The 25996-nt window shown below is 45.3% G+C and overlaps 1 protein-coding gene across 1 annotated transcript in view; it reads left to right on the forward strand.

Moving 5' to 3' along the window:
* Window positions 1-25996, forward strand: part of ABCB1 (ATP binding cassette subfamily B member 1) — a 562371-nt gene that overhangs the window by 331406 nt on the left and 204969 nt on the right. Inside the window, exon 11 of the mRNA XM_078663595.1 lies at window positions 6066-6176. Coding sequence (XP_078519721.1) covers window positions 6066-6176 — 111 coding nt within the window. The remainder of the gene's footprint in view (window positions 1-6065; window positions 6177-25996) is intronic.

Below are 25996 nucleotides of genomic sequence, written 5' to 3' on the forward strand. Positions count from 1 at the left end.
TAATTTTTGGGTACATTTGGATAGACAGAGGGAAACAGTATCTGGAATGGTAGGAGTAATATGCAAGCCGAGGTATTTAATATGGGAGGATTTCCATGTGAAGTTGGAGGCAGTAAAATCGGGTTTAAATGTGAATTTCGTTAAAGGTAGGATCCCACATTTATCATTATTGAGTTTATAGCCAGATATTTGGGAGTATTCACGCACTTCAGCGAGGAAGGCGGGAATTGAATCAGTGGGGTTAGAAATAAAAAGAAGGATGTCATCCGCGTATGCAGCTAGCTTGACTTGGGAGTCTGACATTTGAAAACCTTGAATGGTAGGGTTCTGACGAAGTTTAGACAAAAAGGGTTCTAAGGCTAAATTAAAAAGAAAAGGAGACAAGGGGCACCCTTGACGAACACCTCTCCCCAAATCAAAAAAGGAGGAGATTTGACCATTAACACAGACAGCTGCACGGGGATTGGAATAAAGTAAGGAGATCAGAGAAATAAATTTGGGACCAAAACCAAACCAATGAAGGGTGTGAAAAAGATAGGTCCATTCAACTCTATCGAATGCTTTTTCGGCATCAAGGGCAATGGCCGCAAGGGAAAGGGGTAACTGACGGGACTTAGATAAAACATTGAATAACAGTCTAGTGTTGTCAGTGATAAAGCGCCCCTTAACAAAGCCTTATTGTTCTTCACCCAGAAGATCCGGGAGAAGACGATCGAGACGTGCTGCAAGAGATTTCGCAAATATTTTATAATCAATGTTAACCAAGGAGATAGGCCTATAGTTCTTACAATGTTGAGCGTCTTTTCCTTCCTTGGGTATGAGGCAGATATGTGCATCAGAGAAGGAGCCTGAGGAAGAGCCCAAGGTGAGGAAAGCATCAATGAGGGAGTGTAGTTTAGGAATGAGAAGTTTTGAGAAGTGAAGGAAAAATTCAACAGTAAAGCCATCCGGTCCAGGAGCTTTGTCTTTTTGGAGATTCTGAAGCGCTAAAAGTAACTCTCGCTGAGATATATTAAGCTCTAGATGAGACAGGTCAAGAGGAAAGTGAGCTGGTTTTTGAATGTTGGAGAAAAAGCGATCTAAGGATTGAGAGGAGGGTTGGGTTTCGGAAGAGTATAAGGATTTGTAAAAGGTAGAAAATTCAGCAAGAATATCTGCATCTTTATGTTTGAGAACAGAGTGTGTGTCATATATTGATTCGATATTTAATTTGTTATGTTTGACTTTCAAATAATTAGCAAGAATCTTCCCAGCCTTATTTTTACCCCCGTAAAACTTTGCACTCGATTTCAATAGATATAAAGACGCATCATCCGTGGACTTTTTGTTAAACTTCGTTTTGGCATTAATCAAGGCTGTTAAACTGTCCTGCGAACGGGAGGTAAAATAAGAATGCTCCAATTTCTTAATGTCAAGGAGGAGAGTAGCCGTGAAACTACGAGCAGCTCTTCGTTTTTTTGCCACAAAGCCAATTATAAAATCCCTTGCTGCAGCCTTGAAGGCATCCCAGATGGTGTGCTTAGGAATGGAGGGAGTATCATTAAGTGAAAAAAATTCATTGAAAAATTCAGTGAAGGATGCAGTGAACTTGGGGTCTAAGAGAAGGGAATTATTAAAGCGCCATCGCTTGGGTCCAACTGATTTAGGGAGAATGTCAAGTTGAACTAAAGTGAGGGCATGATCTGAAAGCAGTATCGGGCCTATCTCTGCATGAGTAAGGGTTTGGGCAATGTCATGAGTAACAAAGATGTAATCAATCCGGGATTGGGAATGATGACAAGGAGAGTAAAAAGTGAACTCCTGCAGGTCTGGATTACATAAACGCTAGGCATCAGTAAGTTTATGTTGAGAGATAGCCTGAGAGAAGAGTTTATGTGATTTATTAGGAACAAAGTGAGTTTTGGAATGCCTGTCTAAAAAGGGGTCAAGGGGTTGATTGCAATCTCCCGGTAAGATAAAGTTACTATCAATAAATCTGGTGATATGATGGGAAATGGTATACCAAAAAGTAGGATCACCAGCAGTGGGGGCATAGACATTTAGAAGGGAAATTGGAACATTCTTAATAGAAAGTTTAACAAATGTCCATCGACCAACATCATCTGATTCCTGAATGACCAAAGAGTGAGAAAGATTTTTGTGACATAAAATGGCTACTCCATTACGCTTGCCATCGTCTGGAGAATAATATACGTCACCCACCCAACTTCTCTTCAACTTAACAGATTCTTCAGCAGATAAATGAGTTTCTTGCAAAAAAGCAATGTCAACATTTAAGCGTGCAAAGTGTGACAAAATTCTCTGTTGCTTGATGGGAGAATTAACGCCCTTAACATTCCATGTAACTATTGTCAACGACATATCATGAAAATGAGTAAAAAAATATCAATAACAAAAAGGAGAGTAAGAAGTGCCCAGAATAATAAAATGAGTAAAAAGGATATGAAAGTCAAAAAGAGGTAAGGTAACGTGAAGATGAAGAATAGTAAGAATGAAGTAAAGGTGAATAAACAGGAAAAATGCTAGAGGAATGAGAAAAAACAAGGAAAGAATATACCAAGAGGAAATAAGGAGAGATTAAGAAAGAAAATTCAGCAAAAACAGGAACAAGGTCGAGAGTAGATGATACGCAGCAAAGAAGAGATCAGAAAAAAGAAAGAAAGAAAAAAAAGAAAAGAAAAGATATGAATGGAGAGCAAATATGTATACTGAAAAAGTGGTAGTGAGAGTCAGGTGAGTAAGGAAATAAAGTAGAGGACTACAAATGCGAGGAAGAGAAATATGAAAAAGGTAAAGACATAGAAGTGGAGGAGAGAGAGGAAAAGAAGACACCTTTGAACAGAGAAGAGTTAAAGATAAGAACAAGATCAAAGACAAAAAGGGAGTACTGAAGGACAAGGGAAGGAAGGAAAACATACTTACGAGGGGTGAATCTGGGGAAGGGCGATCACGGGGGAGGGGAGGGGAGAAGAGAAAACTGAGGGTGGGGCGCCCACTGGGGGAGGCGGCACAACCGATGTAAACAAACCAACTAACCAAGGGAAGGACATACTGTAAACTGTACAACCTGTGGGAGAAAAGAGAAAACAAAAGAGTTGAGGAGAAGAAGACATCATGAGGTTTACTGATGGAAACAAGATATCAGAATAAGTGGGAAATAAATGAACAAATTATGGAACTAGAAGGGATCAAATATAAAAGGAAAAGATTCAAATAGGAGAAGGGTAACAACAACATGATGAGAACAAACATATGTGAAGTCAACACAAACTATGCGAACCAGTGAATGAACTAAAATAGTAGGTTATGAAAGTCATGGAGGAAAAGCTGACGATGAACTGGAGAGGTCCATTTCAGATGTTTGGCAGGAATTAAGAAAGCTCTGAAGGCGAACAGTATCCTCGTAGGTCGTCGTTTTGTTGTTATAAGTGACTCTAAAGAGGCAAGGGTGGAAAAGGCCATATCTGGCGCCATGGATCGGAGCTCCAGTCGCATATCCAGGAAAGCCTTACGGCGGCTGGCTGTGGCTTTAGCGTAATCCTGCGCAAAGAAGAGGATAGATCCTGACCAAGTGAGGCGAGGAGAAGCACGGGCCGCCGATAAAACTTTGAGAAGATCGGTATATTCCAGAAAGTACACGATGACGCCTCGTGGTCTGGAGGAGGCAGATGCAGATGAAGGAATGCGGCCAAGCCTATGTGCACGTTGGATATTTAGCGTGGTTCCCTCAGGTAAGTGAAGGAGCTTAGGCAGGAAAGACTTGAAAAAAGCAACGGGGTCATTCCCCTCACAATTCTCCGCCAGGCCGTAAATACGGAGGTTGTTGCGTCGATTTCAGTTCTCAAGTTCCTCGACCTGCTTCTGGAGAGAGGAAATCTGCGATTGCATGTGCGTCACCTTTGAGGATGATTCCTGAAGAGAAGATATGGAGTGTTCCACAGTCGTCACTCTCGCATCCATCTGTGACCAGTTGTCGGTTAAGACCTGCAACTTTGAGTTGGTTTCCTCCATAAAAGGTCGAAGAGCGCGTATCTCCTCCAGCAGTAGCTCGATAGATACAGCTGAAGTAGAACCGGACGGTGATGGAGGATCTTTTTAAGGCGTTTCGATGTAGCTTTCCCTTGAGCCTGAACAGAACGTTCTGTGTTGGACTGCGACATTTGGATGGCAAGTTCTTGAGACGCTTCCAGATGCGCCAATGCAGAAAAAAACTTTGGAATTTTTGATGTAAACACATCATGGGGTTTTGGAAACACGACCAATTGCGCCTCTCTCCATATGATGGAAGCCGCCAGCAACAAGAAAGGAATAGAGAGACCAGAACCTGAGGTATTCCGTGTCTGCGAGAGTCAATAGAGAAATGGAGGAGGGTTAGTGAACAAAAAGCGTGCAAGAGCAAGGAGGTCCCAAGGAAACCTCTTCACAGCTGCTCATAAACTGCAGAGATGTACAAAAGGAGAAATAGTAGTATCCACTTGCGTGAGTCCGGAAGTCTCTATGGTAGAGAGTAGAGCGCAAAATGTCCACAATATCAGAAATAAAATGCCAACATGTGTTTAAAAGAAAAAAGGAGGAATCCACAAGAAAACTCCAGCTTCATGGCAAATAAGAGCAATTCAGAAAATACACGCAGTCATAAGGAGGTGCTGGCAGCAAGAAGAAAGGGCAGCAACATGTGGAAAATACTCAGGAAAGACAAAATGGCCGCCGAGATCGCAACATTCACAAACATTGTCCATGCAGTATAAGGCAGGCAGGATGAAAGCACTGACACGCTGAAAAATGAAAAAATAAGCTCACCGTGAGCATTTGTGTAAGTCTGAAGCGGCAAACAAAGGTGGCATTGTCCGAGAGAATCAGCGCGACGGACGCGCGAAGAAGAAACAAAATGGCGGTCGCGGCTGACAGGGAGCCGCGGTCGCTCGTATATGCCACAAATGAGCCTGCAAAATGTCAAAATGTGCCGTCGTTGGAGTCACGGCAATCCTCCCATAATCCGACTTGAAAAGCCCCTCTCGGTAAGCGGCCAGCACAGGTGGAAGAAGGTGAATCCCTCGGTTAATCCGGAGCGCTCACACGGGAGCCGCCATCCGCATCGGGCGCTAAGCCACGCCCCCCCAAGAGTTACATTTCTGCTCAGGCTAAACTACAGTTACGCATGATGCATGCAACACATCTTCGCTCTTATAAATTAGAATGAATATATGTGTGAAAATCTGTCCTCTGATATCTACAGAAACCTGTATTCAGATTTTATCAATAATTGATTCCGGGAGGTGGATGATGATCGAAGCCACATTTTCAGGATATCCACAGTAGATAAATGTTTTTATTGAGTACAAAGGGAAGTAATTTATAGAGTGAGCCATTATCCTCAAAATCTGGCATGGATCAGACATTTTAGGCCATCGTGGCCACCCCCTCGCAAACTCTTTTTAGGAGACACACAAACCTCTAAACCAGCTATGTTTATACTGATAACTGGATGGGTGAAGTCAATTCTGGTACTTTTGTTCTCAATGCAGTGAGACTGAATAACTGCAGTTGCCACCCTGGTTAATTCTCAGAAATATTCTCACATCCAGTAATTCTCACTTGACCAAAATAACAACATCCTCTGTCACAGATACTTGTATTTTCAGACACTTCTGCACGTCGAACATTCTGCTGGATTTTGGCATAATTTTCCCGTTGGGGGAACGAACACATACACCAGCGGAGTTCCTTTGTCATATCATCCCTCTGCTTGTCCCATTGTGTGTGCATCTCAAACATGTAAGATTCAGCAGAGGGGACATACACTTGGTCAAGTGCTTCCCATATCTGCTGCATGTAGCACTTATTATGCCAAATATTCCTCAAATCTCTGGCAGTCCTGTTTCAGCATGCCTACTACAGGATTAAATATAGTAATTCTTGTAGACAAGAGCTCCATCATGTCTGCTGCTGTAGCGCTGTTTCACAAAGATACTGTTGTGTTGTAATTGTGAAACCAAAATGTTTTGGGAGCTAAAGCTGTTTTGGCTTTTATGTTTATGTGTGTTTGTATTTTCTCTTTGTGACAGGAACCTAAAATTGACAGTTTCTCTGTATCTGGGTGCAAACCTGACAAACTAAAAGGGGAGATAGAGTTCAGAAATGTTCACTTCCAGTATCCATCGAGAACAGATGTTCCGGTAAGTGGCTGTGGTTTTATAATTATTAAGCATCTAGTCGCTGCTGATGGAGACATCTGAGGCTTATATTTTCCCAGCTATTTTCTAAAGCACTATAAAGCCTCTGCTGTGATCTCATTTAGGTGACCACAGTTCTGTTCTGTAAAAGTAAGCCCTCACCTCACCATGGCAACACACCACTAATGTATTGTCCTCAAAAGATATGTGCAGTCTGTCCTTCATCAAAATGGACTCCCAGTACATTCTGCAGTAGCTAGACACCAGAAGCCACCTTGCAGAAACTAAGCACTGGTGCGAAAAAAGGCCAAACCAATTTGCAAAAATGTTCTGCTTTTACAAGAAACCAAACAATTTTCACGTAATTGTTTTGTATTTATATGGTAACAATTGAGAACTCTATATAGACTTGTCAAATATGGACGCTGTGACTAAGCTTGATGCAAAATCAGTTAGTTACATTTTTATTGCATAAACAACAAATATAATGCAGATCAGTTTTCTTTGCTGTTTAAAGTAATCATTGGGCAAAGCTAAGAGGTCAGACCTTGGCAAGCTGTATGATAGTTATTTTTTTTAATGTGAGCATACGCCAAAAAAGAAAAAAGAATACTTAAAAGTGACTGCTACTTGCTTTAATTACAATTCTAATTACTATTTTTATTGTTGTTGTTAGTATTATTATCAATATTAACATTATTTGTGAAGGAGACAAGAATAAATAGCACATATTCAAGCACTCAAATAGCAGGCAGCTACACCATTACAATGCCATTTTATGACAATAACTTTGAAAACGAACAAGAAAATAAATCATCACTTGGCAACATAAATAGCTGGTATTTGAAATTATTACACACATTAATAAGATAGACAATCACACTTTAAAGCAGCTTTGCCACTAAGGAGAATATAACTATTTTTAGGATGATGTGAACAATGTGCGCAGGTTTTGTGCAGTCACTCAAAGTCAAGTGAGCCCGCTGGCAAAGTGGGCTGAAATTGCATTGTATACTGTAATGTTCAGAAGAAAAATGTCAATGACGATTTAACAAAGTAATGGATGATACCCTTCAAGTATGTATATTATGTATGAGTATAGTATGGCTAGAGCTCTCTTAGAGGCAAACCCAAAAAGTTATATTTGTGGGCTTGGATATTTTATAAATCTCCACTGGTCAGCCGTTTATCATTACCCACTGCTGAGAAGTGTGAATGTTGAAATGTGGACTGATGGAGTAGTAACTCGGCAAGGTAAAACATTGTATCATTGATAAAGTCAGAGACTGATACACCATTTGTAGACCCCCTTACATAGTGATTTGACTTTTGGAATTTTCCTTTTATGTGTTCGTGTTGTGATTTTAATCTAACACCTCTAAATTGTTACAGGCCATTTTTGGACTTTTTTTTTTTGTTTTGTTTTTTTTGCTGAGTTTTATATAGCGCGAACTAGAACCGAATCGAATCAGTTATCAGAGCGCTTTACATAGCACCAGTTACGTTACATGAGGACACACTTTCATTTTAGGCACGGGGAGATTAAGTGATTTGCCCAGAATCACAGGTTTTTGGTTTTTATTTGGCGTCGTTACCGAGACTTGAACCCAGATCCCCAGGTCCGAGGTCGAGCGCCTTAGCCGTTAGGCCAACTCCTCTCCCCTAGACTATTGTGCATTGTTGTAATGGGACAGTATCCATTTTCTATATGATTTTTAGAAACGCTTTTACTTCAGACTATCATAAAATTGCATCACATTGTATGTGCAGTGAGGCATTTCACATGGGCAAATATATAAAAAGAGTAGCAATAAGGTTGTGTCAGGCTTATATTTATGGTTGCCTCAGAAACACCATGGAACTGAAGCACAGTCCACAACTCCCCCTCACAGGTTCACTCTGCACCAAGATAGATATATACTGGTAACAAGTAGTGATGCCTGTGTGGGGAAAGCAGGGAAACAAAACAAGGTAAGGTGGGGAAACACAGGGTCTTCGTACACAGTAGTTAGGTAGGCTGCTCAGGGGACAGGGAGGCTTCTGTTAACCTTTTCCCAGAAAACAAAGAATAGAGATTAAGACCGCTCTTTATATATCTAATGATTATATGAAAGAGAATGGTGTATGAAACTACCTGTTCGTTATGTTGAAGGGATGTATATGCTGGGATATCACCACTGTCCTGTTCACTCCACAGAATAGAGGTAAATACGGAAAAAAATGCTGGGAACACCTGTAATGTAATGGTATAAGATAAACCCTAATGAATACTCTATGTGAGGAAATGTAGAGCGGGAGGGACCTGTGGTTACCTGAATGAGGAATGCTTAATGTTGTAAGTATTCTCTTGCTGTCTCCATAAAAGAATATAGAAGACGATGATGCCGTGTACACCCTGTAATACAATATACTAATAAATCACCGTTGTTGAACCACTCCTTTGTATTTATATGTATATACAGCCTGTTTTACCTGTGTGGGGGATTTCAGGTTTGTATTATATATTTCGGGTCTTCAATCTTCCATGAGCCCATAAAAATAAACAGAGAGCTAACCGCTCATCACTGGAAACGATCCAGCATTGTAACTCAACATAAATGGCCCTACTTCTATACACCAAATAATGTGTCACGAGAAGTATAACACGGAGCCCAAAGTAAAGCGTAATTGCTACAAGCAACAAACGTAAGGCTATACCAAGTGTCCAGAGTAGAAATACCTGAACTAGCCAGAGTACCAGACTGGCGAGGAATCAGGAACGCCGATAAATGATCCCGACGAAACCCGCAAACGCCACCACCGTGACCCGGAAGCAAAAGCTGCAGCTACGAAACCGGAAGGAACGCGAAGCGTTCTCTGCACAATGAGGAAGGACTTTATACTCATTACACGCATGCGCTAACCTCCGCGCATGCGTGTTGATGGTTCACGATGTTTTGCCAACCATCCCATACGCCAGAAGTGCCAACCACGGTTCCGCTATGAGTACAGGCATGACAGGTTGTATTAGCAGGCCGGACCGTATTCTGATCGACAGTCTTCCACTAAGTGCATATGGTCTGAGCTCTTCGCAGTCCCCCGGGGGAGCAGATAGTGTTTCGAGATCCTAGTTATAAGCTGTTGACTTTTGGATTGCATGCCAACTTTTGAGCAGTAAAATATATTTTTTTATAGTTCCAGGGATCCAGATAACACCAAACAGCTGTAAAAATTACTAAAGCTTGACGTGTACCCTCGCATTTTAGATATAAATATCCAGTTTTTATAAAGTGGGCTATACTAGCATGTCCAAAATGGTGCTTAGGTGGGTGTTTGAAGAGATCGCTATCCCGTAATATCATAGGATCAGATTCATCCTTTCAGTTGGTCCTCTGCCAACTGTGCAAATAACTGGTGCAGTCAAGGGCCGAAACTAACAAATGGGATGCTACAAAACACCTGCTAGACCCCCCCCCCCATAATTGTCTGGTTGCCCACCACTACTGACAGCTTACCAGTAAATTGCATGACCTGCCTGCAAGACTTTTTAGCCACATGTGCTCTCGTAAAGTGTTGGGGGCTAAGCAGCAGACCACTCCAATTTGCACAAAGAGAGCATGACCAAGTTTTACCATTTTCTTTAGTGGTAAGTGTTCTTGATGAGAGAAAATTATTTGAAAATAATAGCCCAAAAGGTGAATTTAACACTACAGTTGTTCAAATAAATCTGATAACAAGGCTCTGGTTTTAGAGCCACTTGTGAAGGGACACTCATAAAACATTCCAATACTTTCATGATGTGTAAGCACGACCAATGGAGTTAAAGAGAAAATAGAATGATCATGCCAAAAAACATTTAAAATATAATAGCAAGAATTGCATTTTTTTTTGTACGGTGTCCCTACAGCTGGTTGAAGCGCAATAATCCTTTGCAAACAAATGTTCTAATCTGGGTATGTGATCAGATATGACCTCCTGTCACTTTTGAAGACGTATAAATCATCTTTATTTATTTTTATTTTGTGCTTCCTTTCCTTTGTACATGTTGTTTCTTCCATATATAGGGTAGAACAGAATATAATAGATTACACAGATCTCACAATCTGAGTTCTGTGTTTCATAGACATTACAAATTAAGACAATACTGACACTTTTTATGCTGCACCAGTATTAGTGGCCAAGGCCACAGGCAGCAGTAATGATGATTAATAATGTGATAAAAGGCTTCTCAATATAGGTAATTAAATCATCCACCTAACTCATGGAATTAAATTCATAGCATCATGTTTCCTAGAACCCCTATGAGGGTCCGTCCTGATTTAGCATGAATGTAGTCATGTAAATGCAGTAGTTCTTTCGTCAAGTACTAGCTTGACATTTCCTTAAATGAAGACAATTCGGAATCTGATAAGTTTTTTTCGTTTTAGCCAAATAAATATTGTGCTATTTATGACCAGCCTAGCATTTTTTGGGAAATACACACATTTTGCTTGCAATCACCATCTTTTTATTTTTGATAAATAAACTAGTTCTCAAAACAAATGTTTTTTCTTATTTGTCAATAACCCTGTCTGTCCTCAAATACCACCTTTCCTTATTATTAAACAGTAGGAAATACGAATTTGGTTTACATAGATCAGATTGTCAGAATTTGCTTTCCATCCCCATATATCACCCTAACATGGCAAAAAATGCCCAGCATGCACAGGGTACATATCTGCATGCCCGCTTTGTGTCAGAGATGCATGGGAGCAGCCAAAGCCATTAACCATATGCACAATTATGCTAGAGCAATCATTCTGCTACAGACGGACAGCCTTTTTCTAGCCATGACCACCATTATGTCAGGGATCTTGACAGCAATATTAAGGATGACCGCGTTGTGGTAGTGTTACCTTAAGCAAGGGAGTAGGGAGATGATATAACTATATGGGTTGATGACTTGACCGGTCTTGTCGGCAATAGGCTGCTAAAAATGTTTTGCATACAGTATGCTCTTTGTGGAAAAAACGTTAATCTGCACCCCAATTTAGTCTTTATTCGATTATAAACAATCATAAAAGACACATATACACAGTAAAATATATAAAATATGTAAAAGAACCTAAGTATGTAATAGGCCTTAGTCGACTTATTAAACAGTTAAAATCTCACTAAATAAAACTCAATAAAATTCATTTCACATGTCTAATTTAAAAAACATATGATAACATTTTTATCATTAAAAGAGATGAAGTTCATGAAGAAAAGGTAAAACCATAGTTAAATGTAGCAAAAAGTTTGCAGTCTTATAACCATATAACAAATTTTAATTAAAGAATACTAAAACACCAAAACTCATTAACATCTTTTATATGGTGACATAGACAAGTAATTGGATAATTACATGATGACCTGCAACCAATTCCTTCTTATGGCCCACGTCCAGCTCCAAAATTTAGCCATAGCGATAACTATGACTTCACTGGTGTCAGATTTTAGAATACACAAAGCCTTTTGGCAAGATCTTGTTCCTATTTTAGCACAAACTGGCTTAAGCCATTTATGGCGCGGCACCTTATATGGAGGGCAAACAAAAAGAATTTGCGGCAAAGTCTCTTCCTCACATGGACAAGAGTGACAGTATTTATCTTGCTCAGTCCTCCGGGGTTGTCCAAAGCCGTCGCCAATAGCAAGAGGTCTAAAAATCGCTGCCTCCTCAAAGGAAATACACCGAGGTCCAGCAATAACGGTCTAAGTGGTGTAGATGGCGGAAGACAAGTCAGTGTCCTTAAGAACTTATTCTGTGCTTGGACTAAAGGAATTAACTTTTCGAATCCCAAGAGTTCAGCTCCATAGATTATTGAGGCTCTAACCTTTCCTTGATAAATTGCCAAAACCGGAGCCGCTGGTTTGGTTTGGGATAGACAATGTTCTTTTAGGAGGGCCCCTGCTAACTGGTTGTGCTTTAAGACCAGCAAATCCATCTTTGGCTTCCAATTCAATCTTTTGCCCATTGTAACCCCTAGATCAGTAAATGAGTCAGTTTGTTCAAGGGGCATATTGTTCATTTCTACTCTGGCTTTCACTACTTTGTTTTTGTGCAAGACCAGAAACTTGGTCTTATCAACATTGACTACAAGATCATGGGCATCACAAAAATGACTAAATCGGTCAAGGGCTCTTTGCAGACCAACTTGTGTTTTAGACAAAATTAAAGTATTGTCTGCAAACCTTAATAAAGGAACCCTCGAGCCAGCAAGAGTAGAAGCGTCCGTGGGATAATCAGAGTAATACGAGACAACATTGTTGATAAACAATGAGAAGAGGGCAGGGTTAACACACACCCCTGCCGCACTCCCTTGTCTACCCGAAAACATTCTGTTGCCTGGCCCTGCTCGCCCCACCTGACTTGGGCAAAGGTGGAATCGTATAGTTTAATGATAAGAGGATCTCAGCGGGCATCCCGGCTTTATTAAGGGAGTCCCACAGTTTATTACGGGGCACTAAATCGAAGGCAGACTTAAGATCTACGAAAGCTGCATAAAGGATGCCCCCAGCTAAGACCATGGTGTTCCAATATAACATCATAAAGCTAAAAATGTGATCGATAGTGCTAACATGGGAGCGAAACCCTGCTTAATAGGTGGATAGTATCTCATTATCATCAATCCACCTATTTACCCTGCTTAGCACTAATCTGGCCACTAACTTTTGGATAGTGTCTATAAGGCTTATAGGCCGGTAATTGGATGGGCAGGCCCAATCCCCCTTTTTGCATATGGGTATGATTTCTGCCCCATGCCAGGATGCCGGAATGGGGGCTCCTCTAGCCAGTCCATTGGCAAGAATAAGAATATATTTTAGCCAATTCTCCTGGTCAGATTTGAATTTATCCGCTGGGATACAATCCGGTCCCGGGGCTCTGCCTGCAGCCACCCCATCAAAAGCGCATTCTATTTCCGATGGAGTGAATGTTAGTACTGCTTCTGATACTACACATTGGTACTGTCCTGAGTCATTTGTATAGGAAGAAAATTGGGTCTGATAATGAGTAACCCAGGCTTCCGGGGAAACATTGTTAACTGGTGCCGAACCGACTTGGTCACTGCCCCACTTAATTAGGTGCCAGAATCTGCACCAGTTTTTCCCGTTGCATGCTTCCATCTATTTTCATCATGGGCCTTTTTTGCCCGTAATTGGATAACATTATATTCGGATCTCATTTTCCTTACCTACTGGACAGAACCTGCCATTATTGTAGTGGACAGAGCCCTGTAGGCTTTCCTGCATGGCCCGTCGTACCATTTTGCTGCCTTATGCCCTAGGCACCTATTGCATCACACTTTAGATTTTACAAAATAAGATCTCAAACTTGGTAAACAGCCTCATGATGTGCTGTGAGGGCTGGTAAGGTGTCCTCATTTAAGTCGAGTTGCGAGAGGGCAGCGAGGGTGTCTGCATGTGTGGACTTAAGTTTAGTCATGGTACCCTCATCCGCAGAGACCTCTGCCCATTTTAACCTACGAGAGTCATTAGACATGGTCACATCTGATGTTACCATAGCCAGGTTGCCACTCCGATTCTGGGCACATTTCACTTCTAATGTCAAATGGAGGGGTTCATGGTCGCTCTCTGGTCTATTCACAACCTCCATATCCCGCACCCTTTGCCAAAGTTCTAAATTAACAAAGAAATAATCTATCCTGCTTTTCCTTAACCTACTATAATAGGTAAAATTACCTTGAATATCTGATTTGGATCTCCCATTAATTGCACGAAGCCCCCTCTCCATTGTTAGACTTTTAAGCTGAAGGGCAGCTTCAGTCTAGTTCTTAATTGGAGTGAGCAGTAATGACAGAACACCCCAGGATAGCATCTTCATCGCTGGTAAGATTTCCGTCTTCTAAACCGAGAGGCTCGAACGTGCAATTAAAGTCCCACTCAATGATCTTATTACAGGGCCCATTTAGGGATTTCAAAAAGGAGTCCAGACAGGAAATGGTCAGAGAAGCCTTTCCTCCTGCCTGCCCTCTGGCATAGATGTTTATGAGTATACACTCGGGATCATGGGTGGAGGTTATTCTAATGGCCTGAATGTCTGGGTTATCAATCGCTATGTTTTTTACCTGGAATCTCGCCTGTTGTCTGACCCAAACTATCAGAGCACCGGATGGACGCCCTTTAGTACTAGGAGTTGCAGGCTTGCCAAATGCCAAGTAACCTGGCCGAAAGATCGTACTCAGGGCCCAGGTTTCTTGAAACTCAACTATGTCGCACGCCTCAATAAAGTTAGACCAGTCCTCAGAGCTGGTCTTCGTAAGTAACCCAGCAATATTCCACTATAGTATATTCAATAACCTATCAGTTGAACCTACTCTTTGTTCTAGCATAACCGTGTTCTCGAAGCCCTGAATCCCATTGGCATTAACTAGCTGAGGATTTAAATCCAGTGGGTGAGAGGTGCCGGAGTCGTTGGGGATCTTTTCGATCCCGGGTGGGTCTGGAGGTGTCAGTCAGTCGCAACCATCTAAACTCGACAGTGGGGCAAATCTGTTTGCTAAATTTAGCTCAGTACCGAGTACCACAGGCCCATGATAGGCACTGTGGTACTCGCTACCAACCCTCACTCCAGGATAGGGGCTTGTGATGAGTGCGGTAGAAAAACCCTAGGGGGTACACAGATATTTTACCAAGACAAAGCCCTTCACTCCTACTCCCTAGGCATTGAGCCTGACTACGCGTGCATTATTAAAGTTGGCAAGCACACAGTCACCCCCTCCGTCCTTCATAGAGTATTCAGCCCAGGATGAACTTCTAGCCATTATGAGTTGATTACAAATATCCCAGCACCATACCCCTGCTTCTTTCAGTTGTGCGTTTAGCCAGTGCATTGTTTTTGCCATTAACTGTTTAGTGGATTCTATCTGGCCATCCTGTAGGATGGGTACATTTCTCAGGACCGCAACCAATGATGCTGCAGCGGGGGGAGGTTTACTATCCTGGGATCGTATCTAGACAAGGTGTTTCCCTGCCCAATATGTGTTGCGGGGAAGGCATACCCAGTACCCCCAGGGGCAGAGGTTAGTTGATTATCTAAACCAAACCTGCACCTATTTCCTGCTGTACTGCTAGTGATCTTAACGTTAGGTCCATCTCCTTCCACCCTGGAAGGACTCGGGATGAGCTGGGCAAATTCACTAGATGTATTCCCTCCCTTACTCCCGCCACCTTCCTGGGCCACTATACCAACATCAGAAACAGTTACCACTCCCCTATTTGTAGGTGGTACTGTAGATTGAGGATTAGTTATTAGTGGGATGGTGGGTGGCGGATTTGCCATTATGGGGTTACTTATCACATTTGGTGTCAGATCAGATAGCCGTTTTTTCCCCTGATGAGGCCATAGCCGAAGCATGATTAGACACAGCTAAAAGTTCAAGATTGGTTATTTTCTCCTCTATTGCAGTCAGTCGTTCTAGGATTGTAGAAAGGGATGCGGATATGAGGACCCCCATTCTAGCACATAGATTCTCTTTGTTATCAAGCAACAGATTACCAGCTAACCATGTTCTGAGTGCCGGCGGTGAGAATAGTAGGCTGTGGCTCAGATGTTGTTGATAATGATAATGACGTCACCCCACCATTCATAGTCACTTTGGGAATTTTTGCAGGTTTTTTTGCCTCTGAGGACCCACTCACCGCTTCCTCTTTGAGGCCGGCTCTGGTAAGGTTTCTAGTACTTGAGTTGTTCGTTTAGGCACAGACCTAGTAGTGACTCGTTGCAGTATGGGGATTGTTGGGCCCATTTGGACTAAATCGTGCGGGGTGGAACTAGTCGGTGGCTCCATTATTATCGGGAAGTCCAGCAGCAATGATGGAGTGTGGCTGGAACCACTGCAGAGTTCAGTGAGTCTGACCCTATAGTCAAACAACGTTCTGGCAAGCCTATAGGTAGTAATCCACCCAGAGAGGACTGTTTATTTTGCTGAGGGTCAAGAGATAGCCGCCGTTCAGTCATGGCGATTTCATGTGCTAATACCGAACTTGCTCTTACTATAAATTGATCCAAAGTCCCAGCAACACTTCCGCCGTGAAGGCATTCTGCCCCCTCCCCTCCCCCGAATTCATCTTTGTCGAAACGCAGTGTCTGGTAACTCAAGTAGTATCAGCCCAGTATGCACAATAGGAAATAAAGACTGACCTTACAATACTGTGGAGCCAAGAGGGGGGCCCAGCCCAGCCTCATCCGGTCTCAAACGGGCCCGCCCTCAGCATAGGCTTCGCCCGGCGCATCCCGCGCATGTCCTACGAGGCGGGTGCCTGGGAATCCTTTTGAGCGCCTCTTGGCTCTTGATTTCCACGGCGGTGGCGTGTGCGCCGCAGGTGATGCTGGTAAATGGAGTCCTGGGGGTCAGCAATGTAGCACTACCGGTGGCGGCCCCCGAAAACCAAGAAAGCAGTGGCAGCGCAGGTTAGTGCAGAATTGATGGCAGTGTCTCCGATGCAGCAGCGAGCTCCCACGAGGCGGGAGCCCGGGAATCCTTTTGAGGGCCTCTTGATTTCCACGGCGGTGGCGTGTGCACCGCAGGTGATGCCGGTAAATGGAGTCCCGGGTCCGCAATGTAGCACTAGCGATGGCGGCCCCCGAAAATCAAGAAAGCAGTGGCAGCGCAGATTAGTGCAGAATTGATGGCAGTGTCTCCGATGCAGCAGCGAGCTCCCCTGCACCCTTATTGTGTACATTCTATTTTGACCCTGTGCTGACCCGAAACAGAACACTAGACTGGCACTAACAGATGTGCATCAAACATATTACATGTTAACCGAGTCAGTGCAGATTGCCTGCTGTGTTACATATAGGAAGTTATTTGAATCTGAATGAGACCATTATTATCTGTACTTTCAAATAATGAAATATGTTTTTATGACTGAAATATCACTTTATACTAAAGCCCGTTTCACTTGAAAAAAATAATTTGAAGCACAGATATTTTCTCAAGCCTATTTGTAGCAATTAATATGAATTAAGATGATTTTCACTGGATAAGGTTTGGCAATTTCAACTGTCATGTGCAATTTAAAATACATATTTTGATTATTTCCTTTTATGTTTGAGATAGGAGAAATGTGAGTATCCACTTGTATCCTAGACAGTTCATCCCAGCTCAAGAGGAGGAAATATCGAAGATCATTTCAAAGCCACATCTACACCCAAAATTGCATTGCAAAGGTCAATAAACTAGGTCATTCTGCATTCACACCACTCATAACCAGGCTCATCTGTGATTTCCTTAACCAACTGAATATTCTAGAGCAGCTAAAACATCCACTGGCATCTCCACTGTTCAACAAAAACAGTGACAACACAAAATCTCAGAACAACTACAGACTTCTTTTTGAGCCTAACTGCGTGGTGACTGACCAGTTTGCTATCCATCTGGAACAAATAAAATTGTGTAACATCTTCCAGTCATTCCTTACTCACTTGTTTTGAGGCAACACTCTGCTCACTATCTTCCTTCTCTCAAGAATGTTGTCCACACAGCTGCACAACTTACCAAGAGATTCAGAACATGTGAAAGAACACTTCAACTCTCATGGTACTCCGCTATACTGTCCCATCATCTTCAACATAGGCTGTGTGAGATACAAAGTTGTGATTTCCAACATGCCATTCTACCAGGAAAATACAATCAACTTCTCCTGTGACCTTTGGAATACCTGCAGCACTATGATTTCCATGCTTCAAACCAATAAATTAGATGATTCCAAGTCTTGTACTCCTATGCTTGGAGAATCCACAACTCCATCCACTACAGATCTGACCAAGCCGGGTTGCTTTCCTATTTTCAAAAGTCATGCTTTTCAACTGTAGCAATAGGCCAAGCTCTGTCTCCCGCTTATCTAAGAAGCTATATATTAGTGAGCTGTCATAGGTAGGGGTCTGTGGAGTGAACCACATATCTCAGGAAAGAGTATTCATGTGCTGTTTCTCAGAATGTGTAGCACTGTGTACTTTTCCAATGTCGAAGTCTAATATATAAAAATATTTCAAATGGTGATTGACCCCTAAATCCTTATGGTTGTTGAGTTAGAAAAACGTCCTTTTGCAAATTGTAGTGTTTTGCCTTTAACTCTGTTGTAAAAGTAGGTTTTTCTATTGCTAAAAAATTGGACTATCAGGCAAGAAACATGTCGACCACCTAGGAGTAGAGTGCATTTCCGACACATTGTAGCCAGATTGTCGCCTCAACTGTATTCTTTTTAACCAGGCTAGGATCCCCCCTGAATAACGTTATTTAGAGGAATCCCATCCCCGTTTTACTCTGCACATTCTACGATTACATCTACACATACTAGGCCCTTTACACCCACAGCACCTATACGGCAAGGAACAAAAGATCTCTGCTAAAGAACCCCTTTGTGGCTGCCCGTCGGGTATTGCAGCTCCGACCCGATGAGGAGCAGGCCCATATGATGAAGCATGATACCTAGCTTGCTGGGTGTGTGAGGGCCCTAGTTCCGAAAGGAGGAATTCCCCTACATAGAGGACTTCCAACCAACCTTTCATCGCACATCCCCTTCCATTGTGTTCCATGACCCACTGAGAAACTCTGTACTCTATTTTTTCACAGTATATTAGGGCATGTATGTTTGGGCCTCCTAAAAAGCCCACTGTCCCCATTTTTTTGACAGAGCCTTCTTGAACTGTCCCAGCATGCTTTGGAGGAGGGTTAGGACAGCGTTGGAGAGGTGATGTGGCACCCTCGGATCAGCCTGGGGGCCTGACTTCTAGAACCTTTCACCCCTTTTAAAAACCTTTGCCAAAGGAACAGAGAGGGCTGTTGGTGCTTTTGTGCCTGGTAGAGGGGGCATGTGGGGCCTCATCCCCAGAGCTCAGAAGGCCCGAAGATCTCAACCCCAAGCCAGATTTCATATACATGGCCCAGGACCCCACCTTGGATCGTCCACCACCAAAACAGAAGTGGGGAGCCCCATTACGCCACCTGAGAGACAAGAGAGAGACCTGGGATACCAACTGTAGGCCTCTGACACAATAGCCTGTGGGGGAATGCTGTTGCACTCCCCTAGAGGAGGATGAGGGGCCTTGGACCCCACATCCAGGCTCCGGCAGAGGACGAAGAAGGGGGCACGCTGCCACAGTGGTGAGCCTGCACCCATTCCGCGTGCCAATGTCTGGGAGAGCGAGGTGGCCACCACAGAACAAAACTCTGCCAGCAGGAGGGGGCAGGGGAGAAAAAGTGCTGGCTCCTGCAACATCAGAGGAAACAGCTAGCCAGGTGGGAAGCCAGCTGGGGGTGGCTTCCCCAACTGCCCCTAATGAACAAGGTATTCTGGGTGCCCAGCTGGGACCAGGCACCCCTAAAATAAAAGTGCAAGAGGCGCGCAACGCCACACACCAGGAAAATAAACAAGCATTTACAATGCAATAGGTCTCGCATTATTAAAGTTTGAGGTATTGGCATTGTAAATTACAATGCCTTTTATTAATTTGCTTTTAAAACCTGCAATTGGTGCATAAACACGCACTTTGAACATATAGTCCTTGCTTACGATGAGCAAGGTTGGCAGTAAAAGAGGCTGCCAGCCTTGCCTTTCATAAGCATGGACTATAAGTACAAAGTGCTTGTTTACGCACTGATGCAAATTAATAAAAGGCATTGTCATTTACAAAGTAACTAAAGCTACAGGAGTGAGCTAGTGAGGGGCTGCCACAGCGCGAGAGTCCAGAAGGGAGCCGCGAGGGGCTGGTGTGAAACAGCAGCAGGGAAGGAGGCAGAGAGGAGGCTTTGAGGGAAAGCAGGAAACTAAAGCTACAGGAGTGAGCTAGTGAGGGACTGCCACAGCGAGAGAGTGCAGAAGGGAGCCGCGAAGAGCTGGTGTGGAAGAGCAGCAGGGGAGGGGTGGAGAGAAGGCTATGAGGGGGTGAAGAGGAGGCTCTGAGGGAGAGCAGGAAACTAAAGCTATAGGAGTGAGCTAGTGAGGGACTGTCACAGCACGAGATTGCAGAAGAGGAGCCGTAAGGGGCTGGTGTGGAAGAGCAGCAGTGGAGGGGGTGTTAGCGAGGCAGTGGAAAGGAGGCTCTGAGGGGGTGGAGAGGAGGCTCTGAGGGAGAGCAGAAAACCAAAGCTACAGGAGTGAGCTAGTGAGCGACTTACAGCGCGAGAGTGCAGAAGAGGAGCCACGAGGGGCTGGTGTGGGAGAGCAGCAGGGGAGGGGGTGGAAAGGAGACGGGGAGGGGGTGGAAAGGAAGCTCTGCTGGGGTGGAGAGGAGGCTCTGAGGGAGAGCAGAAAACCAAAGCTACAGGAGTGAGGTGGGAGGGACTGCCACAGTGTGAGAGTGCAAAAGAGGAGCCGTGAGGGGCTGGTGTGGAAGAGCAGCAGGGGAGGGGGTGGAGAGGAGTCTCTGAGGGAGAACAGGAAACTAAAGTGAGCTCGTGAGGGAGTGCCACAGCACAAGACTGCATAAGAGGAACCATGAGGGGACAGCAGGGGTAAAGGTAGAGCGGACGGCTGCTGAGGAAGAGCAAGGGAGGGCAGAGGAGGCTGTTGCGTAAGACCAACGGGGAGTGGGCAAACGAGGTGGCTCCAGGAGAGGGCAGGAAGATAAAGGTACAGAAGTGAGCTGGAGAGGGAGGGCAGGAGGAAAATACGCGAGGAGGGCTGCCTGGAACAGCAGCGGGAGGAGGCATACGAGAAGGCTTGGAGGGAGAGCGAGAAGAGAAAGTTGGTGTGGGAGTGAAAGGGAAGACGGGAGAGTACGTGAGGTGGCTGGTGTGGAAAAGCAGCGGGGGAGGAGGGGCAAAGCAGCGGGGGGCGCAAAATACTATTGAGTGCCCTCCCCGTAAAGGGAGAGGAGGTCATATGGCTACACCCCACGGTAAAGGGTACATAAAGAGGCAGGTGAGGGAGGGCAGAGGGGGCACACGGGGCTGCTGAGGAGGGAAGAAAGAGGCATATGAGGAAGGGTCATACAGGGCATGAAGGGAGTGCGCTAGGGGGAGGCTGGTGAAGAGCAGCACGGGAGGGCAGAGGAGGACCTGTGGGGGCGACGTGGGAGCAGGAGGCTGGTAAGGAAGAGCAGCAGAACACAGGGGGCTGCACATCGCCCATGAGGCTGGAGAGGGAGATCAAGGGGAAAGAGGGGACTGGAGAGGAGGGGAAGGGCACGCAAAGTCGAATGAGGGAGAGGAGGGCACACTCACAGGCTAATGAGAGAGCGCAAGGAAGTGGAGGGCACAAGGGGCTGGGGAGGAGGGAGGTACAGAGGCTGGTGAGGTAGTGGAGGGCATAGCAGGAAGCTGATGAGAAGGCTCGTGAGGATGGAATAGGAGGGCACAGTAGGAGACTGATGAGAGAGAGCAAGGGGAGGGGAGAGACCGCTCACCATCTCTGGTGGAAGGAGGAAGGTGGTGGAGGAGGGGAGAAGGAGGGGCAGGGTCCGGCCCCTCTCCTTGCAGCAGCCTGCCTGTCTCCACACCACCAGCCTCATTGTGTGCTCAGGAGGCAGAGAGTGAGTTGGCTCTCTCCCACCAGCGACTGCCCTTCCCTCCCCATTGCTACCTGCACAAAGAGACACGTCTCACACCGCCAAGGAGGAGAGTGCGCCCCATCCAGGAAAGGGTGAGCCTGCAATACTCACATTTGGACCTCAGGGCCCCTACTCACAGTACAGAAGTTGTTCCTCTTTGGCGTTGCTCGCTGAGTTTGGGAGCGGGCGAGTCCGGGCCTAGTTGACTCCTGGGTACATGAGTTGCGGTCTGTGGGCGGCCTAGCGGGACTGACAGGAATTGGTACCCATGACCTGGCTGCCTGCTCCTCACTCATTAAGCCCCAGCAGCCGCCCCACAGGTGCCTCCATCTGGTTTATTTTTTTCTCTTTATTACAATTCCCTAAATTGTGCACATGCATTAGTTCTGCTACATGAGTCTGATCACCAAGGCAACGGGAGTTCATCGCTTACTCATGTAAGCAGAATTCTGGAATTGTAGGCATACGCATGGCCCCCCTCCACTCCTCCTTACTGACTTCTCCTAAAGAGGGAGGCATTGACTCGTTGTCATGACAACGTCTGTGCAGGGCATCGCCTCATATTCCGCTTAAAACATGAGTCGTGATTGGAGTGGACCTCTATGGCGTTTTTTTTGCTGCTTTCTAAGCTTACTGCTAACGTAGAGATGACAAAGAAGGCGCTCGTGGCAAGCTTTTTACCTTGGGGCTTGTTATGGGACATTGAGGCGTTCTACACATTTTACCTCATATGTCAATAGAGGAGTAGTAGTCCAAAAAGGATTCTTACTTCGGAGGACAGCTCAACTGACTTTCTATACATCGAACTTGCTAGATGCGACACAGTTCACCAACGGCTAGGGGAAGCGGAAGTGAGATCACATATTTCACAATCACCTGATACTATCAACACTGCAGGGCTCTCTCTATTCGAGCTTAACTTGAATGTTCCTGTTGCTGGAGAAAGAATGTCCCATTGTCTTATGTGTAGGGCCCCCTTGGCCGTGGTGCCGGACACACACACACACAGCTTGCATTTACACGGAAATATGTTATTCCCACCACACCACATGGCACCCTCCCTACCTTTAAACAAGTACGGCACGGCGCCCGCCAGCAAGATCAGCTCCATGGGCTACGGCCAGCGGAGGCGGCGCTCCGCGCCCGCATGGCACCCCGGGCCCTGGGCGCAGCTCATACGGAGCCTCCCGGGCAGGCGCCAGGACCCGGCCAGCAGGCTGAACAGGAGGGTGCGGTGGGAGAAGCTGCTGCCTTGGGGGGTGCCATAAGGTGCTGAAGCTGCGGCTGTCTGGGCAGGCAAAAAAACGAGTGGTAGGTGCGCGACCCATATGCTTTCAATTATCTCACCCGTGTCTGGGCGCGATTATTGAAACCATATGGAAAGAAATGCACGTAATAGACACCGATAGGCCAGGGGCGAAGCTATGCTCCCGCCTCTGGCCTATTGGTGTCTATTTTACAAAAAAACTCGCAGGGAAAGGCCAATAGCAGGCCGCAAATGGAAAATCACACGCACAAGCGAGTGCATTTTCCAGGTCCATTTGCAAAACCCTGCCAAAAGGACTCTCGCTGCGCGAACACTGCTGCGCAGTGTATCTCTAGGCGTGAGACCTAAAAATGTCTCTCCCCAGCACAGAGGGAGAGACGATCATGTGATATTCACTATTCCCGATGGAGCACCCTTTAATGTCCTGGGGGCTCGTTGATTTGCAGACATTTCACTTACTTGTGGTGGTCCCAGGAGGGCAGGTGCACCACCAACTACACTGAACAAAATGATGGGGTCTGCTGGAGAGCTCCTCACTAGCTCTGTATGGCCCCAGAAGTGATGGGGCAGAGTCATATATAAGTGACAATTGCATAGTCATGTCAATTCCTTTCTTTACACGCTTTCCGACACAGATTCGGAGCCCTGCTCCCAATTGTTGGCCTTCTAACAGCTTCTTAAACAAATGCAGTGTGCTGGGGAAGGATATCCCCTCCTAAAACAGCAGGTTTTAGACCATATTTATTTATTTTATTTATTTTGGAGTTTTATAAAGCGCATAGCATTACGCACACCGGCGTGTCCCCGCGCTAAGAGAGAGAGTGAAGAGACAACGACAGGGAGGCTACATCAAAACTGAGCGAAAAAGATGTGTTTTTAGAGCTCTGCGGAATTTTGCTTCGGAAGGTTCGAGACGTAACTCCATCGGAAGCGTGTTCCAGCTCTTCGCCGCCAGTAGCCTAAAGGATCTGCCACCCATTCGGGTTTTATGAATTTTGGGGACTGCGAGTAGCCCGGTACCCGAGGATCTGAGCCTGCGTCCTGGGCTATAGGGAGTGATGAGGGATAGTAGAGGATTGGGTGCCTTGCCATTGATGATACGATGGCATACGCATAGTGCTTTAAAAGTTATCCTCTCCCTTAACGGAAGCCAGTGGAGGGTTTTCAGAGCGACTCTAGAGGCAGTTCTACTTGGAAGCCTCAGCACCAGCCGTGCTGCGGCATTTTGCAGTACCTGGAGGCGGTTGAGGCTTTTTGCTGTTATTCCCAGATAGAGAAGATTGGAATAATCCAATCTTGATGTAACCAAGGCGTGCACAAGAGTCTGTCTGGCATCGACCGGAAGTAGATCCAGGATCTTTCGTAGACTCTTGAGTATACCAAAGCACATCCCGGCTACCCGATCTACCTGGGGAGCAAATGTAAGGGCGGAGTCAAACATTACCCCAAGATTTTTTACCTGTTGACAAGGCACTGGGGTAGAGCCCAGGCAGGCCGGCCACCATGGCGATGACCACACATTCGGACCACCCCCTACCACGAGCACCTCAGTTTTGGACCCATTCAGCCTCAGGCAGTTGTCAGACATCCAGGATGCAAGCTCCTGCATGCAGGCACTGAAGCTGACCGCCGCAACATCTGGTGCCCGTGATAGTGAGATGGCCAGTTGTGTGTCATCGGCATATGACACCAATTGGATTCCATAGCCTTCAACAATGGTGGCCACCGGGGAGGCATAAAGGTTAAACAAGGTGGGACTCAGGGCCGAGCCCTGAGGCACCCCCTGATCAAGATTGAACAACCGGGAGTAGTGTTCACCCTGTCTAACCTGAAAACCCCGGTCAGTGAGGAAAGATTGAATCCATCTCAGCGCTGACCCCGTGACACCCCCTTTGTTTAGACACTGTAGCAGAGTGTGATGTGCTACAGTGTCAAACGCTGCGCTTTGGTCTAGTAGAATGAGGGCCATAGTTTGACCCTCATCTACTCCTTGCCTGATGGTCTCAGTGGCCATCAGCAGCGCAGATTCCGTGGAATGGCGGGACCGAAAGCCAAATTGAGTAGGGTGAAGTAGATTGGCTTGCTCAACAAATGTCATGACTGTAGGAAGAGATGTTGGTCATGGACCCGAACGAGGTGTGTCTTTGTTGCGTGCGCTCAGGCTACAACTCTAAATCATGCGATAAATGTGCCGTCATGCACTCGAAAGCAATCTGGGATGCAGATTTGAAGCTGTATGTTGATGTACATAAGAAGAGGTTGCAGCCTTTGCTTAAATCAGGCTCCCGCTCCAGGTCGCAGACTCAATCCTGATCATGAGGCTGATCTCAGAAGAGGTCAACTTCACTCTAGAAGTCCTTCAGTAAGTTGAATACGAAGTCCAGACACAATCACATAGAAAGTTAATCAGGACTGGACCCCATCCTACCACTCTGTATCCAAAGGGAAGTAGAGAGGGCATCATGATGTGAGTTGGTCAAGTCACAACTGATGTTGCATTACAAGATTACAAAACAGTGCTGGTGCCGTCAGTACCAGTGTTGCAGTGAAAGTGCCCAGGGCAAGTCTTGGAGTTGGGATGGAAGTCTGTACTCAAGTCCATTTGCAGCCTATCTATGACCCAATTCCTCTGTCAGAGCAGACAAGCCAACAAAGGCACCATTTTCTTTTTTGGCTCTGATTCTGAACAAGGTACTACTCAGTATGGGGGTGATAATGGTGTAGAGAGGATGGTTTTCTGCCACCCCACTACACAGATGACAACTTCTATATGCAATTATAAGAGTCCAGCGGGCTTGATACCTCTCCCCAGGCAGGGCTTTACTTGCAGCTTGGACCACCAATGCTAGACAGTGCATTATTTACAGTAGTGTTCTGCCAGGCAGCTGAAGTCCAAGATGTACAGCAACCTTCAGTGGAGACCAAAATGAACCTCCTTATGCAAATTTTACAGCTTTAGCGTGCCCTGTTTAAGCCCTTGCTCCCCTTTAATGAGGCCCTTAGTGATACCTTAATTGGACGTTGGTCAAAGCTCTGTGCCAA

The sequence above is a fragment of the Lissotriton helveticus genome, chromosome 10 (assembly GCF_964261635.1).
Source record: "Lissotriton helveticus chromosome 10, aLisHel1.1, whole genome shotgun sequence".
Lineage (NCBI taxonomy): Eukaryota > Metazoa > Chordata > Amphibia > Caudata > Salamandridae > Lissotriton > Lissotriton helveticus.